Genomic DNA, 16,831 nt, shown 5'->3' with positions numbered 1-16,831 from the left:
TTAGAACAATCTCTGTACACTCATGGATCTCTTTGTGCTGGGAGAGAACCTTGATTGTTTCCAGTTCTTTGACGGTTACAAGAGGAGGGTTCTTAGAACGAAGCTTTTAGAACTATGAAAAAGTTCATCCAGTCAGAAAATGGCATACGTAATGCAGTAGAGTATACACACAGTTCATAAGAAGCATGATTCACGCCTGCCTTTGAGGGGCGAGAGGTGACCCCATGTGCCTCCCTCACATCCCCCCAGCTGACACCAGATGTTACGCTACAAGAGCAAGGAAATTAGCCAGAGCCCAACTCTGAGGACACACACACACACACGCACACACACACACACACACACACACACATGCATGCACACTCAGCCAGCCACATGTTTGCCCACACACACGAACACAGAAATCGCACAGAATCCTTTGAGGCGCTCTCTCTCATCCCTCACGCAGCCATGACAGAGGCCAAAACAAACAAAATGTGCTTCGTACACACACACACACACACGAATATACACACACAGGATACAGGACTGAGGGGGGATGTTGTGTTTGATATGGTGAACAATGGAGTCTGACGAATTCCCTTAAATGGGTTAGACTGAAAATATGGAAAACAACCCGGTTTGTGGTTCAAGGCCACACAATCTTCATGCTGCTGCCAATCACGAACAACTTCAGTAATTACAGGCTCGTTGTATCTGGTTGACCCGAATGCCATTCAGATAAAATGAGCATTTAATGAAATATCAAAGTATTCTATCGCTTAAAATTCTCTTTTGCATCTAAAAGAGTAACTGTTTAAACAATCTAATTGTTCACACAGTAACAGCATGTTGCTATGAATGAGTAATTACTGCAAATTATCATATTGCAAACAAGTGATTCCTAAAAGAAATCGAATAGTATGTACTTGTTAAAAATATGACTGTGAGTTTAAATGTTTCATTTGGATCACCCCAACTGTAAGCCAGCCTTATCATCATGGGTCACTGATCACAAATAGTATTTCATACAGCTTATATAAATGTTGACTGATGGTGGAACACTAAAACAAGAATACGCCTTTTCTGTTTGCATGGAGAGACAAATACTGTTGGAATCCAGACGAGACTAAGCTGCAGGTACATATGAAAGCGAGTGCAAGTCGCACTAATCACACAACAATGAACACACTCAGAGACATCCCCACGGACCAGCCGAGCATCACACACAAGCGCAGAAACACACACGCTGACACACACGCATTCCATAACGGTTTCCTCACAGGAGTGGAAAGAAAGCAAGCTCTGGTCCTTAAAGGAAAACAAATGGAGGTCCTGCCAAGCCCCAGGCTGATCTTTAAAGGAAAACTCCCTCCTACCCTCTCCACTCCCCTCCTCCCAGCCAGACCCGCCCCCTGGTCCAGCACTATATCAAGAGCCTGCCTCCCTTTATCAAACTCCACCGTCCTGCTACAGTCCACAGCTGTATAACGGCCCTCTCTCCTCGTGTTCTCTCTTGACCAGCAGACAGTCAGCCATCATGTTTTACAACCAAAGCGTCAGCGGTGGTCCCCAGATGATCACCAGGCAGAGCCGCAGCTACACATCAAGTGCTGCTCCCCACAAGGCTCACAGTGTGTCAGGATACAGCTTCAGAGGAAACCCACGGATCTCGTCTTCCAGCGTGCGCACCGTCTCCTCCGGGTATGGTGGCGGCATGGGAGGCGGCATGGGTGGCGGCATGGGTGGCGGCATGGGTGGCGGCATGGGAGGCATGGGTGGCCAGCAGAGCTACGGATCATCCTCCGGAGGCTTCAACCTGTCCGATGGCCTGGACCTCCACGTCGGGGCCAATGAGAAGGCCACCATGCAGAACCTGAATGACCGTCTGGCCACCTACCTGGACAAGGTCCGCTCTCTGGAGGCGGCCAACTCCACGCTGGAGGTGCAGATCAAAGAGTACTACGAGCAGAAGGGGCCTTTAGCAGAGAGGGACTACAGCAAATACTGGGCCATCATCAATGACCTGAAGGACAAGGTATAGTGTGTGTCTGCCTCGGGAGCTTAAAACCTAGACAAGTCAAATGTTTGCTGTTAATGATTATCAAGGGAGTGTTTCAAAACGGTTACGTAAAGTCAAGTGTGTCGGCACTGCATGGGAAGTTAACTGTGTGTAATTCATAGCGAACCAGTCTATGTTGCTGCACAATGAACTGTTCATTTGAGACTTTTGAGCTTTGACATCTCCCATTGTTCTTCTTCTCCAAAGATTGCTAACGCCACCATCGGCAATGCCAACATCCTGCTCCAGATTGACAACTCCAAACTGGCTGCTGATGACTTCAGAACCAAGTAAGCAGGAGTCTCCATACGACCGAGGCCCAATCTTAATCATGTTAATGTCACAACAAGAGGGCTTCGGGGTTATAGTCGTCTCTTATCTTTGTTATCTACTCTCAAAAACTAATCAGATTCGAGCATGAGCTGATAATGCGCCAGTCAGTTGAGGCTGACATCGCAAACCTGCGGCGTCTGCTGGACCAGACCACCCTGACAAAGGCTGACCTGGAGATGCAGATCGAGGGCCTGCAGGATGAGCTGGCCTACCTCAAGAAGAACCACGCAGAGGTGACTTAAGCGCATCCTCGAGCTACACTGATCAATGCTCACGATGAGAACAGGAGCGCGCTTCATCACACCTGTATCAAATGCTGCATATTGATCTTCATGCTTTTTCTCCTTCTGTTTTGTGTTTAGGAGCTGGCAGCGATGCGCTCTCAGCTCACTGGCATAGTCAACGTGGAGGTGGATGCCGCACCGCAGGTAGACCTCAACAAAGTCATGGACGAAGTCCGCGCCCAGTACGAAGCCATCACTGACAAACACCGTCGCGACCAGGAGTCCTGGTTTAATGAGAAGGTGAAAAGACTTTTCCATCAACAATCATATCCCACACATTGCAAATGACTGGGTTTACTCCCTCAAAAGTCTAACCTGTAATTAAACATAATGATCCGTGAAACTAAGATGCGTAATCACCAAGACTTCTTCTTCACAACTTTGTCCTTTTTTTTTCTTGCTCTAGTCGGCAATGATTTCCAAGGAGGTCGCCAGCAGCACGGAGACAATCCAGATATCCAAGACAGAGCTCGGTGACCTGCGGCGCACACTGCAGGGCCTGGAGATTGAGCTGCAGTCTCAGCTCAGCATGGTGAGAACCCCCCCCCAAAGAATGTGTTCATGTCTCACTGATCTTGCCTTATATGAGCAACATTCCCGGATGGCTGTCTTGTCTGTAGAAACAGACAGTGACCGAGGGTAAGAGAGCAGAAGGGAGAGGAACAGAAAGAGGCTTCATTGAAAGAACGAAGGGAGGGAAAGATAAGAGGGATGGGAGCTGTGCAGACGGGAGGGAAGGGCTCACTTTCTGGGAGACATAAAAGAGCTTGAAGAAAGCTGAAGGAATGCTGAACTCCGTGGATTATCTGTGCGCAGCTGGAGTAGATCATTTAACTCCCTGCTAGAACAGCTCACTGCTACACATGCAGGCAAAACCTGGCACATGCCTCTGCTAACCATTCCCTCATGAAAGAAGTGAGAATGCTTTACAAATACAGAAATGTTTTTGTGTCTGTCAGACATATAATCCAGGGCGTGGCTGCTGGTTGCAGACTATAGCTTGAGATTGTCACTGCCGTAAACTGGTTTGCAAGTATGAACATCAAACCACGTGTCTGAATCGTGCGTTGTCTTCTCTTCTGTTAACAGAAAGGGGCTCTGGAAAACACGCTGGGAGACACGGAGGCTCGTTACGGCGCCATGCTTTCCGCCTTCCAGAACACAATCAACATGCTTGAGGCCGACCTCTGCAACGTGCGCTCCAGCATCGAGCAGCAGGGCCAGGACTACAAGATGCTGCTGGACATCAAGACCAGGCTGGAGCAGGAGATCTCCACCTACAGGAGCCTGCTGGAAACAGAGGAGTCCAGGTAGACACGATAACACAGGAGCATGGACGTATGAGGTCATTTGAACCACAATGCACCAATTCACTCATTGCTTTCCTCTGCTTCTCTCTTCCCTCCGACCCATTCTAGACCTCAAGGTAAGCGACGTATATTTTAACAAGACATTACATAACAACAGTGAAGTCAGTGTGATACAAGCTTGAAGCTCTGCCATCATGATCAGTTCTCCTTCTTTTTCACAGGAGGCTCAAAGACAGTCACAACCACCATTGTGCGCAGTTCCAGCTAAGCGGTCCAACTGGCAGGACAAGCTGTACTCAGAATCACAAGCACACACACACACACACACACACACACACACTAATAAAATCTGTTACACGAGATGAGTGAACCTGGCCTGAAAACAGCTGAGATGTGTTGAAAGTGAAGCCCGTGTTCAAGTCTACAACAAATGCAAATTTAGAAGAAACCCCTTTGTGTGTGTTTGTGTGTTTGTGACCTGTCTGAAAAATAAATCTGCTGGTGCATTTACAAATTGTGTTTCGTGACTTTACTGGACTTTCAGAAACAGTTTCTCAACAACATTGCTCTGTTTGTGCGGTCATCATGGCAACAGCAGCACATTCGGGGAGGTGGGATGTGGAAATCTGTGTTACGTAACGGGGGCTGCTTTCAGGAAAGGGGGAACAATGGTTGAGCCCTCGTGTGGAAAGCGTTAGGATTTAGAGAAACGACTGCACAGAGACGTTGAACTTTAAGAAAAGTGACCAAATAAAGTGAACGAGCCCGGGCTTTGCCCCAGGAGGGTTTTTTATTGAACACGACACACCCAAATGGTTGACCAATCTTTGCCCATGGGGGCTTTCAACACAGTGTTACATGAAGTCTGTGCAACTCATGTCACCTAGTAACAAGAACACACACTCAGGATAGAAATACTGAGTGGAAACGCAAACACTCTCTGACTGAACAAAGAGAGCCGTTGTGCTATCAGTGCTGCACTTTGGCCTCCTTTATCAACGATGATTGGTTGCAAATGACCAATGAGCTGCCATGATCAAATGTACCCTGAAGGGTGCGGCTCCTCGGATGCTGGTGACTTCATACATCGGTGTTATGTTTTTATGGTACGTTAAAGAGAGGAGGCAGGGAACTGTTCTGTCGGTGTGGTGTGTGGGGGAAGAGAGAGTGAGGCAGGGTATCCTTTCAGCCTTTGTACTCTGTACAGGTCAGCAGCTACAGCTTCTAAAATGACAGTGAAATGCTGTCAAGAGTTCATAATTCTCAAGTGATGGCGTAATGTTAGTTTTGGAGAAGAGAGCGATGAGGATCAGATTGCAAAACCCACCCCCTCTGAGGAGCTTCACTCGCCCATATTTGGACCCGCTTTGTTGCATATCGGCTTCTCCTCCACACCGTTAAACTGATAGTTGATGACGAAGCCCTTCCAGTTATGCTTGTAAGTTGACATGAAAATCCAAAGCAGAGATCATAAAAATGATGTGACAGCAGGCCATTTTCCCCAGATGAACGTTTGACTGCAAAGCAACAACTAAACATCTGTTTACGAGCAAACTAAAGCCAAACCTCATGAGTTCTTCAACACTTTCTGACATTTTAGATGGTGGATGTTGTGCATTTCTGTATTTCTAAGTCTTTTGCGATGTTTTAAATGTGCCATGATGATACTTGTTTCAGTCCTTTCTGTATGAGACACAGTACAAATGCTGAAGTTTATATGCACAGCAATGTTCATACATTTTAAACCAGAATGTCAACAAAGACTATATTGTCCAAAGGTACTGTATTGTAAAAATGTGGGTAGGAAATAGAACTTATTACCTTTTAATCATTGCAGTCGATTCTCTCCAAAAATGCAGCTTAACATTGATGACGTTAAGGAGCTGGTTCATTTCCAAAAGCTCACTGTCTGCATCTTCACTTATATCGTTTTTTTTAATGGAAATGATTTTCATCACTGTCAGTTTTATGAGTGATTGCTAAACACCACCTCTCCGACATCGAGGATTTCCTTCAATTTGTTCAGGAGCCTCTGGGTGTAATAACGAGCTGGCGTCATAAAGACTTAACGATGGATTTCATAAATAAGGAGATTAGGGGAAGACATAAAAGTAGCAGTTAGGTTATTATTTACAACATGAACAGGCAGACTGTCTGCACGTGGCTGCACAAAAGAATATGATAGGGAGCGGCGCCAAGTTGCCAAAAGTCGCTTCTGTATTTTCTGCCTGTCTGGCTGACTGCCATCCAAAGCCAGCCTGAGGCGAGCGGAGACATCAGACAGATGTCTTGAAGTACTTGACATATAGAGTTCAATTCAGTTCAACTAATGACAAGTTCAGGATACTTTGAATTCTTTCTGCTCTCTATTGAACTATTGAAACAACAGGGACTTTCACACATTGTGCGTAACCTTTCTTTGTCCGGTAACTGAATCCCAGTGAGCAGCAAGTCACAGGAAGCTTCTTAGCAGCTTATTTAATACAGTACGCTTTACAATTCCTGCACAGAAAATAGCAACACTGTATAAATAAAGGAATAGTTTGACATTTTGGGAAGAACACTTATTTTCTCTCTTGAGAAGATTAGTAACAATTTCAGTTCTGTATGCTAAATATGAAGCTACCAGCAGCCAGTTTGGGCTTAGCTTAGCACAAAGACTGGAAACGGGGGCATCGTTTGTTTATGAGCTTCAGTTTTTGTGTTGTAGTTTTGATTGATTGAATTGAGAATGTCAAAAGTCCAATCAGATATAATGCCCTGAATGTGGGCCTGCTGTATTTCAATGTGGACTTTTACCAAAATCACATTAAGTTGTCAGTGAAATGTTTAGTTAAGTATGAGTCATATCTGCAACGGTTAAACCAGATAGCGACGCCCGTATCAGCATGAATGTTGCTGCAGAGAGAAGGAACATTCTTCACTGGACTGGCTCTCTTCTGGAGCAGTGTTAGGTTCGACACACGCTGAGAGGAATGCCTAACCTCTTTGCTAAAGGTCTGAGGCGCAGTGTGGCATCAAACCTCACTGTGAAAGTTTTAAACTGCGCCCGAGCTGCAGCGAGGCGTAGGAACAGTTGAGAGGTAGAGAGTGGAACGAGACCAAACACACTTCAGGGGCTTTCAGGCCCTGCCAAGCATGAGATAGATGGGATTGTATTTCATCCACTTGCATGGATGTGAGTTTGGTCCATAAAAACACAGTATCATCCCCTATTTTAATAAGAAAGCATGCGGCTCTGAATCGCAAATGCAGGATGGTGAAAGGTTGGAGTTAAACAGGCAGGGCCGGTTTGACGAACCACACCCGACATACACAAGACCCTGAAGACAGGAAGGCCTTACTCGGGCAGGGCTCAGTAGCATTCTAAATACAATGCATGCTGTCGTGAAAGAGGGATTTCTTACAAAGAAGTCTAAATCTGTTGCATTTTTCTGTTTGACTTTAAAAGCAACTATTTGCTTTTAAAGCTGTGCACTGGAGCATATCCCAGCATGCAATGGGTATATACATACATATGTGTTTTAAAAAAAAGGCATTCTGTTGAAATCCCTATGAAGATACGTAAAGCCCAGAGAGACATACCCAATGAAAGAACCACTCATGAAAACTGCTCAGAGGCAGAGTGAGGCACATTTTCCTGACTGCTACTGACTGTAAACACCGACTGTATGACTCTGGTTTTCCAAACTCTGAAAGCTTGTGTGAAAGTGCCCAAAAGCCTCACGATGAAATATAACTAAAGTGCCTTAAAATGGCAGGAGTAATTATAAACTTGATGCTCTGTATTTAGCACTTCATAACCAACGTTAGGAAGGGGAGAAAGCTCAACAACAAGCTCAATGTATACGTGAATAAACATAATAAGGGCAACTACAAAATATACTGAAACAAAACATTGACGATACAATAGGTAGATATTGGCAAAGAACAGTCAGCATATTGAGCTTTAGTTCATTTTGGCTATGACTGAACTGGGCAACTCCCTTTACTTTTAAAAGATGAAGCGCTACTGCCACCAAGTGCTGCTTTCCTGTACGTACAAGAATGAGTTTGTTATGGTCAACAAGAGACTTGTATTAGAAAGATTACACTTCTTATCAAACTCACAGAAAAAGACAATTGCTGCACCTTGTTAAAGTCTCAAATCAACTCAATATATGCAGGTGCTTTCCAAAATGAACATCATAATTCAGCAGATTACACTTTCTCAATATTTTGGCAATTCGTAGAGAATTTGCTAATGTGTCAGTTTGATGGAAACCAGAGGCGGTAGGTGCACAAATCCTTAAAAATAGTCTGTCGTTTTTTCATATACCTCTACCCAAGGTAGAACAAAACACAAGCTTTTTAAAAATAATTTTAAAGATGGTCGTAACAAAAAAATCTTTTTTACATCAAAATACAGAAAAAAGTGATGAAAATGAACAATATATTGACAAGCCCCATTGGGGAAAAAGTGCAGAATAAAGCCACTCTAGACTTAATCTCATGTAATGTTTCACCTATCGCTTGGATTTGCACTAATAGTGCCCTGATGTCTGCCCTGCACCTCAACAATATGAATATCAAAATATGTATCTATGATCAAACTAGAGCCTAAAGCTTTTAATACAAATACAATACAAAGTTGACACCTTTTTAAAATAAACTTCAGATCATATATTATGGTATGTTGGCACAGTTCAGGCCATCACATTGATTAATACACTTTGTACAAAAACAATTGAGGTGGTGCAGTAAAGCCAACTGTGTAACGTGAAGAGTAAAATGCATTTGTTCATATCAATATGTAACAAAGTATGCTTAACCAGGCCCAGCCCACATATCAGCTGCAGTCCTGCCTTGATTGACTTTGGACAGCAGGGGGCGTGGTTTCCCCGTGTCTGCGCTGCACATGCTGAGCCTGGATGGGAGGGTGAGAGGTCAAGGGGGCGGTGCTTGGGGAATACAGGAAGTAAACATTACCACGATATGTCGCTAAACTGACGTTGAGCAGATTAATGAATGTTGTCTACGAGTTATTTAGCACAGAACAGCAGTTTGTTGGTTGGTTGTTATCTGATGTACTTATCACAATCCACGTGTTGTGTAATGATCGAGTTTAGGATTGCTGATGCGCGTGGAAGGAAAACAATCGTGTGTGCCAACAATTTACAGCTTGAGCTAGGAAAGTGATGATTTAGGATTTGATGCTTTGTATTTCTATTTGTTAAATACATTTGACGGTATGAAATAGTTTTGTTTCCTTCAAATATCATCAAAGTTCGATATGCACAAATACTGCATCATTATTGTATTATACTATGACTTTTTTCATCGTATACCATATCATTGTTCGATGTGCTTCACTGTCACTTTTTCCGAAATATAACGTTATGACAGATAGATCATATTACTTTTTTTTGTGCTACTATACTATGCCTTTTTAAAGGTATACTATGAATTGTTTCGACATACTATAGATTGTTTATTTTTTTTAAATGCAACATACGATACCATTACTTTTTTTTGTCAAACTGTACTATGGCTTTTCGTCATACTATAAAGTTTTTTGACATACAATACTTTTCTCGACATGCTATGAGTTTTTTCACATACTATAAGTTTATCCATGACTTTACAACACGACTGACTTTTTAATGATTTTTTTGACTTACTATATGACTTCATCTAGACTTTGTTTAACGTACTAAACTGACTTTCCTCACATTTCTGACATACGAGTATTTTAGAATCAACAGCAGGGACGAGGAGTTCGGCTCTGGTGCATTTTGTCCTCTTCCCGCTGATCAGCACATCTGGCTGATGCCGTTGAAGGTGCCTTATGTTTCCATTCACATGTCCTACCTGCGTCTTTGGAGACCAAGTGAGATTCTGGATCAGAATTTAGGCAAGTATAGCAGATAAAAGTGACCGTGTTCCTGCAGGTATATTTCTATACAGTATGAATCATAGAAGACACATCGGAGCCATTTATCAACACTTTAATTTGATAGGGGAACCACACGTACTTTAAAAGGTTATACAGCGCTGTACATTTTGGAGCAGTACTGACAGACTCGATAGTCATATCTTCTCCCGTTAAATACTATGCATTTAAATGTTCTATATTCTTATAATAATAGTGGTACAATAAAAGCTCGTGTAACTGGTCCTGCAGCTGTTCTGATATGTCAATATCATTTTTGTTGGGACTGTTATTTCCTTGTAATTGTTTTCCAAAAAAGGAAAATAAAAGTTATGATCAAAAACCATATGACAGGCAGAAACTGCCAGGCTGTAATCCTGTACGACTCCCAATTCACTCACACAATAGAGAGAAAGAGAGACAGAGAAAGGGAGAAGGAAAAAAAGGAGATACAATTGTTATGTTCTGAAGGCTGGTCCGCGATGGAAATGGGCATGAGTTCATAGGGAGGCGCAAAGCAGCACAAGATATATTTTGCACTCTCTGCAACCTCGACTCTTACTCTGCCCAACCATCAAACTGCTCGATGGCTCACTTCCATAGCTGTGTGCTCAGAGTCTGGCCAGATCCTGCGGCGGCCCATCCACCCATAGCTGACGGAGGCTGACCGAAGGCCATCTGGCCACCTGCACCGTTCAGAGTCAACCCCGACATCTGCTGATTCACCTGAGGGAGTTAGAGACCAATGTCAACACTAGGGCACAACATCATGGATTGAAACCTGTAATATTATGATTCTGAACCCAACTATGTCCTGAAACTAGTCTGATCTCTGTTGTCGGGTTGAGACATGAGGAAAAAGCATGCTTCTAAAAAAAAATAGCAGTCAAAGTTGAACTTAAATCAAAGCTCCTCCTGCACAACCTCTTCACTAGACTTCTTACTGGCTGCTTTGGTGTCTCCTTTCTGACCTCTAGAGGTCAGGCATCAATCATTGCTGCTCCACTGGATGCTCTGTCCACATCCTGTGTAGTACCTTCACAATGCACTGTGCACTATGTGCAATGCATCATCACAGCTGGGTGTGGTCACGTGTAAAACTAACCACACCTGACAGACACATTTGAACATAAGGCTCTGCAATTTATTTAAAAAAATTGTGATCTCAGTATTCACCAAAACAATTGTGATTATGATTAACATAGCTTCAGGGCTCTCCATACCTGACCCATGTTCCACTGAGCCTGCTGGCCAGGCTGGATGGCGTACATGCCCTGAGCAGGCACCATGCCTGCAGGCAACGCACCACCCGGTGGTCCCATCATCCTCGGTGCCATGCCCATCACACCGGTGGCTGGTGCATTCCCCATGAAGCCATTAGGCATCGTCATCCCAACCATCATGCCCGGACTGGGCCCCATCATGGCTGCTCCGCTCTGAGCCATCATGGCACCCATGACGGTTGTAGGCGGCATGGCCGTGCCCATGCCAGGGAAAGTATGATAACCACCAGCGGCCTGGACAGGAAACTGCATCTGGGAGGGGCCCATGAACATGCCAGCTGAGGAGGAAAGAAGACATGCGAAACAGAGGGAAGAAGTTACGCATACAGATACGTCTTTCAAGCCTGTACTGTGATAAGTGGGGTGTTTTCCAAAACTAGTTATATATTTGGCTGTGTGTTTGTCTAAGGAGCCTGTTAATCAGGACGGGAGGCTTCGGCAGGTCTGTGGGACTGTGTTGGGACATACAAGCATGCATGCACTCGCTCCTTATGGATTCCGTTACCGTGGTGAGGAAAACCAAGGTAATGCTGATCTAGCCCAGGGGCTTTCAAAGTCTGGCACGGTGGGCCTCCCCGAGGACTAAATCAAGACACCTGCAGCCCCATGTTTGGGAACTATGAGCGACAACTGGATCCCCTTTTTATTTTCCTATTACAACAGGATAAGTCTGAAGTTATAGGAAACATCTTTATTTCTTGGCAGGTTTATGGGGGGTTGGCAGAGTAAAGTACCAAAAGCTGGAATTAAATATCTTGCTTATTATTTGAGGCAAACATTTCCGGATTTAAATTTAAAAAAAAGTAGGCCAACTTCAGGCAAACGTCTTCCGTTTAATGATTACAGGGTTTTGCAGGAAACGTATACAACGCTTTAGGTATCAAGAAACGTAATGCCAATGACGTCACAATAAAAGAAAATGACTTGGGTTGTAGTTCACATTATTTCTTGTGTATATTTCCTCACCAGCGGGGGCCTGTTGGGACATGCTGTTGGTTCCATACAGGGACAAGATGGAGTCCTTGGACAGCGGCTTCTTGGCCGTGTCTTCAGTCTTCGTGGCGCTGCTGGTGTCACTGAACAAGTCCAGGTCTCCCTGCACCGAGCCCGAGCCGGCTCCGCCTCCTGCTGCTCGAGCTTGTGTCGGAGTGCCGGCTGCGTTACTGGAGCTCACCTGACAGAGGAAATGTTTTGGATGACGGTATCGAATAACAGTGACTTGAGTTTAAAACATCAGTGGCTCAATAGGACACCTGTCCAGAGAGAACATGTTTCAGATGAATCAACAAGTTACCAATAAAGGTTCCACCATTAAATCAAATTACATTTAATTGACGTTTACGACCTCGTTGCCATACGGCCATCAGCTATTAGACAGAATGGCTTCCGTGTTCTTCTTCATGTATAAATGGAGTAAATATACCGTCCTGCATGATAATCCCCATATCGTTAGTCGACTGTTAGTAGCTTCAACAGCCAACAGGGTAATCAAATCCCCCAGACACAACAACAAGTCGCTTTACCAGTACTACTTGTACTGTGACACAGCAATAACAAAGTGATATCGCCACACACACACACACACACACACACACACACACACCGTTTCTGTCCTGTGGGCTATTGACGCTGGTAGTTATCATTTGACTTTTTATTTTCTACTGCACACTTAATTTCAGTTGTACAACTAGACAACCATTACTGTGAAGCCCTCCTGAGCATCATTCAGAGATTAGTACTAAATCTAATCGACGGGGGAATTCTTGCTGGATTTTACCTGAGAAAACTGAGCTGCAGATGAAGCTGAAGGGAGGGGGTTGGATACCATCGGGCCGAATATATCCAGGTCATTGTTGTTCTGGTTTGTGCTCGAGCTTCCATTGTTAGCCGACGCGGCTGCCGGTACATCTGTGACAGAGAGGTTTAAAGAACTGGTTTTACAGGTAGAGAAAACAGGTGCTGGGTTATTTTGACACAACACAACTCACTAACCACTCCCCACTGACATTCTACCTGAATTCACTTCACAATAATTTATGAATTGTAATTGCTGTAAAAGGTGTGTAAAACAAACAGAGCTTATGTTTGCTAATGTGAGAACACGCGTCATCTTTCTACTCGTTTGACTGCAAACACCTCCCACAGCTGCAGAACAGCTTTCACAGGAAGCATAATGGTTATTACAGTCGAACATTTATCAATTTGCCCTCATTAGCGCATCGATGACAAAACAGCCAAACAGTGCAAAGCTCCTCAGTAGCATAAATATGTCCTCTTACTTTAAACTGTAAATTAAATCACTGTAATGAAGTGAAACACGCATATTCAGAGTACACAAATCAATAGACAAACAATAACCTGTTGTTCTAGCTCGCCATTTGACCACGAGGAACAACTCATTTTCTATACATCAATGCAGAAATATCCACAAAACGGCTACTTATACACTGGAAGACCTGCTGCAAGTGAGCCAGCAATCCACCCAGGAGCAACATGCTTCCATACGGTTGTCATAAATATGCTGTGAGCCACTGAGAGAAGGTGTTGCCTCCATTCATGATGTGGCAAACTGTCGCCATTTTATCCCATATAATGTTTAAGACTGGTCCTCCAAAGAAAAAAGGTCTAAACATAAATGTAAAAAACAAGAAGTTACAAGTCAGTCGCATACACGGTGACTGAGTCAGCAGCTTTAACTCTTCCTCTGACAAACTCACAAAAACAAACCTGCAGTGGTTCACTGGCTCAACAGCAACTTAAAGGAACAACAGACTTCATTAAAGTTCTCGTACCGATAAGACAAGATAGCGGATCAGAATGGTTTGTCTGCCTCTCGTCAGATGAGAGTAACAGGAATGTACAGTCACAGTAACTGATGTGTTACACAGGGAACCAACTGAAAGGGGAACACGGTGTCTTTTGACATCACGCTCAAGCTCACTGCTTGATTATTACACATTGAGCCGACAAGTTTACAGTGACGACAACACAAGCTACAGACGGAGGCAGCCATGGTTTGGCCCTCCGCCTCACAGGACTACCAAGTCTCAGTGGAGTTCTCCCCTTCATTGAAAAGGTATACAATCACAGCCATATCATGCCACAGCATGCTACACCAAGAAAGAGTTACAGGCAACTCATCACACATACAGTCAAAGTAAATACAAATCTGAAATTACACAGCACCGTTAGCCCATGAAACCTCCAAACTCCCGGCTCAATGAGTTTATCGTCATCCGCTCAAACAATTACAAGCTGAAAACTTATTGAGTCGGATTCCATAAATATCTCAGGCAGCACATTCATAAGACACCGAGATCCTCACCAAGGCCGAGGAGGTTCACAGAGGGTTCTGAAGTCTTCGCGGGGCTGACTTTGGGAGCTGGCCTGGACTCGTCACTCTAAAAAAAAGAAGAAGAAAAAGATAGTTAAAATAAAATTTTAAAAATAAGGAAAACTAATGCTGAGTTCATACAACAGATCTACTGTGTGAGACACTTACCTTGCTGTAGGACGACACCTTGCTGCCTCTGTCTGGCTCCCTCTCTTTCTTACCGTCTTTTGGCTAAAAGACAAACAAACAAAAGAAACTGAAGAAACTGAATAAAAGTGTAAAAGTGTGTACACTACTTTTAAAAGCATGTACAATATTTATATTTAGTAGTAAAAACACTGGATACATACACTGCTGCCATTGGTCACATTCTTGCTGTAGTATTTCTTCTTCTCATATTTATCCCTGATGAAGAATTCCACAGCTCTTAGGTCAGAGTTAAGAGAAAAAGGGGCAACAAACGAGTGAAACAGGAACAGCTTCAGGAGATACAGTGCGGCACTTTGAAGTTCTCTTAAGTGTGCCTGCGGATAGTGAAGGATACTGGTCTGTTTGAGGTCTTCTGAAGCTTTCTGGAAGGTTTGCCTCATAAAGCCGCCTGCCATTGGTGTTACCCATATCCTGTATACTCTAAAAAACAATAACGGGAAGGACAGAGAGGTTTATAGAAATCAGAGGCTGTTCATATATGCATGTTTAAATACTTCAGGGGTACACAATTCAATTTGCGCATGATGATTAGTTTGCTCATCAAGGAGAGTATAATGTGTTCTCTGATGCTTGTGATATAAACTAGGGGCGTGGAGGTTGACAGATGGTCGTATGCCAGGCAGGCTGAGAGGAAGGCTGGTGGGAAAACTCAGATTTAAATACCTTAGACCACAACTCATGTAAGACACATATTTATCAAACTTTTCAGGCATTACAAAGTATTAAAAAGTGCCGAGTAGAATATGTTGGAGTGTGTCCTAGTCATACTTATAACTTGTATGCTCATGCTATCGGTAATCTTCTGATCAGCGTAGTGACAGACCCCATCAGTTTACACTATGGGAGTTTTAGGATCTGGTATGTTTGAAGCTTGACTCACGTTAGGGACTAAAAGTTAAGATCTCTCACCATCTACCAAGTTTACTGAGGCGCAGTGCTAATTTGTTGAGAGTACCCCCTTTATAATAAATGTGCAGTCCTGTCACAGGTCTGAGGATTGGAAGAGGAAAGGCGGGTTGTCAATAGAGGACAGATATGCACAAGTAGAAGGATGCTGAAATCAATCTCCTTAATAATAAGTCCCATGCAACAAAGATTTTGCAATAATGTCTCGCAAAACGATTTAAACTGATTTAGTAGTCGGGGAAATAAAAAGCATAGTCTTCTGTAATTGAACCAAAGTCCATAGAGAACAAAACAATACCTGCATTTGTTCTGAAGTCCATTGGTCCAGGTTGACTGATTTGACTCTGGATATGTGCACTCCCAGGTTCCTGTGGATGCCAGCACACCGGATGCACATGAATACTCCCAGATTCCAGGATGCCCATCGTGGACCTGATACACACAACAACAAAAAAAGGATTGTGATTTGATTATGGAGCGATATGAAGATAAACATAAACATGCAAGATCTTGTAGTGACTTTAAGTGCCAAAAGCAAGCTCTGCATTCTTTACCAATGACCCAACATGAAAACAAGAGTCAAGTTCCTGTGGAGACACTTGTAAAACCCGACAGAAGAGCTGCAGGCGGCGTTAATAGAGAGGTGTTGCTCATGTAGCTTTAGAGAAGTTAGCTTGCTAGTTAGCCACTTAGTTTAGCTTCAGGGGATGTCAGCTGACTAGCTTGAGCCAGTTACCCACTAGCGAGTTAGCTCAGCTAAGCTAACCAACCCAGATGCTACATAGTTAAGAGCGCGCGAGCGACGGATTCGGAGTGAAAACGTTGACTATGTGAAGTAAAAAAATTTTTTAAAGTCGATAGTGTGACTGTCGTACCTTTAGCCTCGCAGTCGGCGCAGTACTTGTTGTCTTCCTCTCTCAGCATTTTGGACAGGATGGCCTGGTGCTGCTCGTTGAGTTTCTGGGACTTCTCTCTCTCCGAGCGGGTCGCCATAAGTACGGCTTTAGTTGGACTCCTTTAATAAAAAAATAACTCCTTTAATCAGTCGTGAATCGAGTTAAGTTTCTCATAAAAGACCATAATCAGAGCGACGAGCGCCTCAGAGCGAGATGTGAAAACACCCGGAACCGGAATCCCGTCTCCGCCCACAGGAGCGCTAAAGCTGACGCGGCGGATGCATCTGATTGGACGACAGTTCTGACGAAATAAGTTTTGCATT

At 43.8% G+C, this 16,831-nt stretch overlaps 2 protein-coding genes across 2 annotated transcripts; one reads left to right on the top strand and one right to left on the bottom strand.

Annotated features, from left to right (window-relative positions):
- Positions 1–1,419: 1,419 nt before the first annotated feature.
- Positions 1,420–4,482, top strand: LOC306784354 (keratin, type I cytoskeletal 15-like). Its single transcript, XM_079278286.1, has 7 exons — positions 1,420–2,017; positions 2,249–2,331; positions 2,451–2,607; positions 2,737–2,898; positions 3,065–3,190; positions 3,748–4,084; positions 4,190–4,482. The coding sequence occupies exons 1-6, from the start codon at positions 1,520–1,522 to the stop codon at positions 3,970–3,972; spliced, it is 1,251 nt and encodes a 416-aa protein (XP_079134412.1). The 5' UTR covers positions 1,420–1,519; the 3' UTR covers positions 3,973–4,084; positions 4,190–4,482.
- Positions 4,483–9,945: 5,463 nt separating this feature from the next.
- On the bottom strand, positions 9,946–16,744 carry LOC306784353 (stromal membrane-associated protein 1-like). The gene is made up of 10 exons (XM_079278285.1): positions 16,488–16,744; positions 15,911–16,044; positions 15,041–15,126; positions 14,847–14,922; positions 14,665–14,727; positions 14,488–14,563; positions 12,940–13,070; positions 12,129–12,336; positions 11,103–11,440; positions 9,946–10,605 (listed from the first exon to the last, which is right to left on the bottom strand). Exons 1-10 carry the CDS (start codon positions 16,603–16,605, stop codon positions 10,471–10,473), a joined length of 1,365 nt encoding a protein of 454 aa, XP_079134411.1. The 5' UTR covers positions 16,606–16,744; the 3' UTR covers positions 9,946–10,470.
- Positions 16,745–16,831: the final 87 nt, after the last annotated feature.

The sequence above is a fragment of the Melanostigma gelatinosum genome (genome assembly GCF_949748355.1).
Source record: "Melanostigma gelatinosum genome assembly, chromosome: 11".
NCBI classification, from domain to species: domain Eukaryota; kingdom Metazoa; phylum Chordata; class Actinopteri; order Perciformes; family Zoarcidae; genus Melanostigma; species Melanostigma gelatinosum.
Note: the sequence above shows the minus strand (reverse complement) of the source record. Positions and strands in the feature narration are given on the sequence as shown.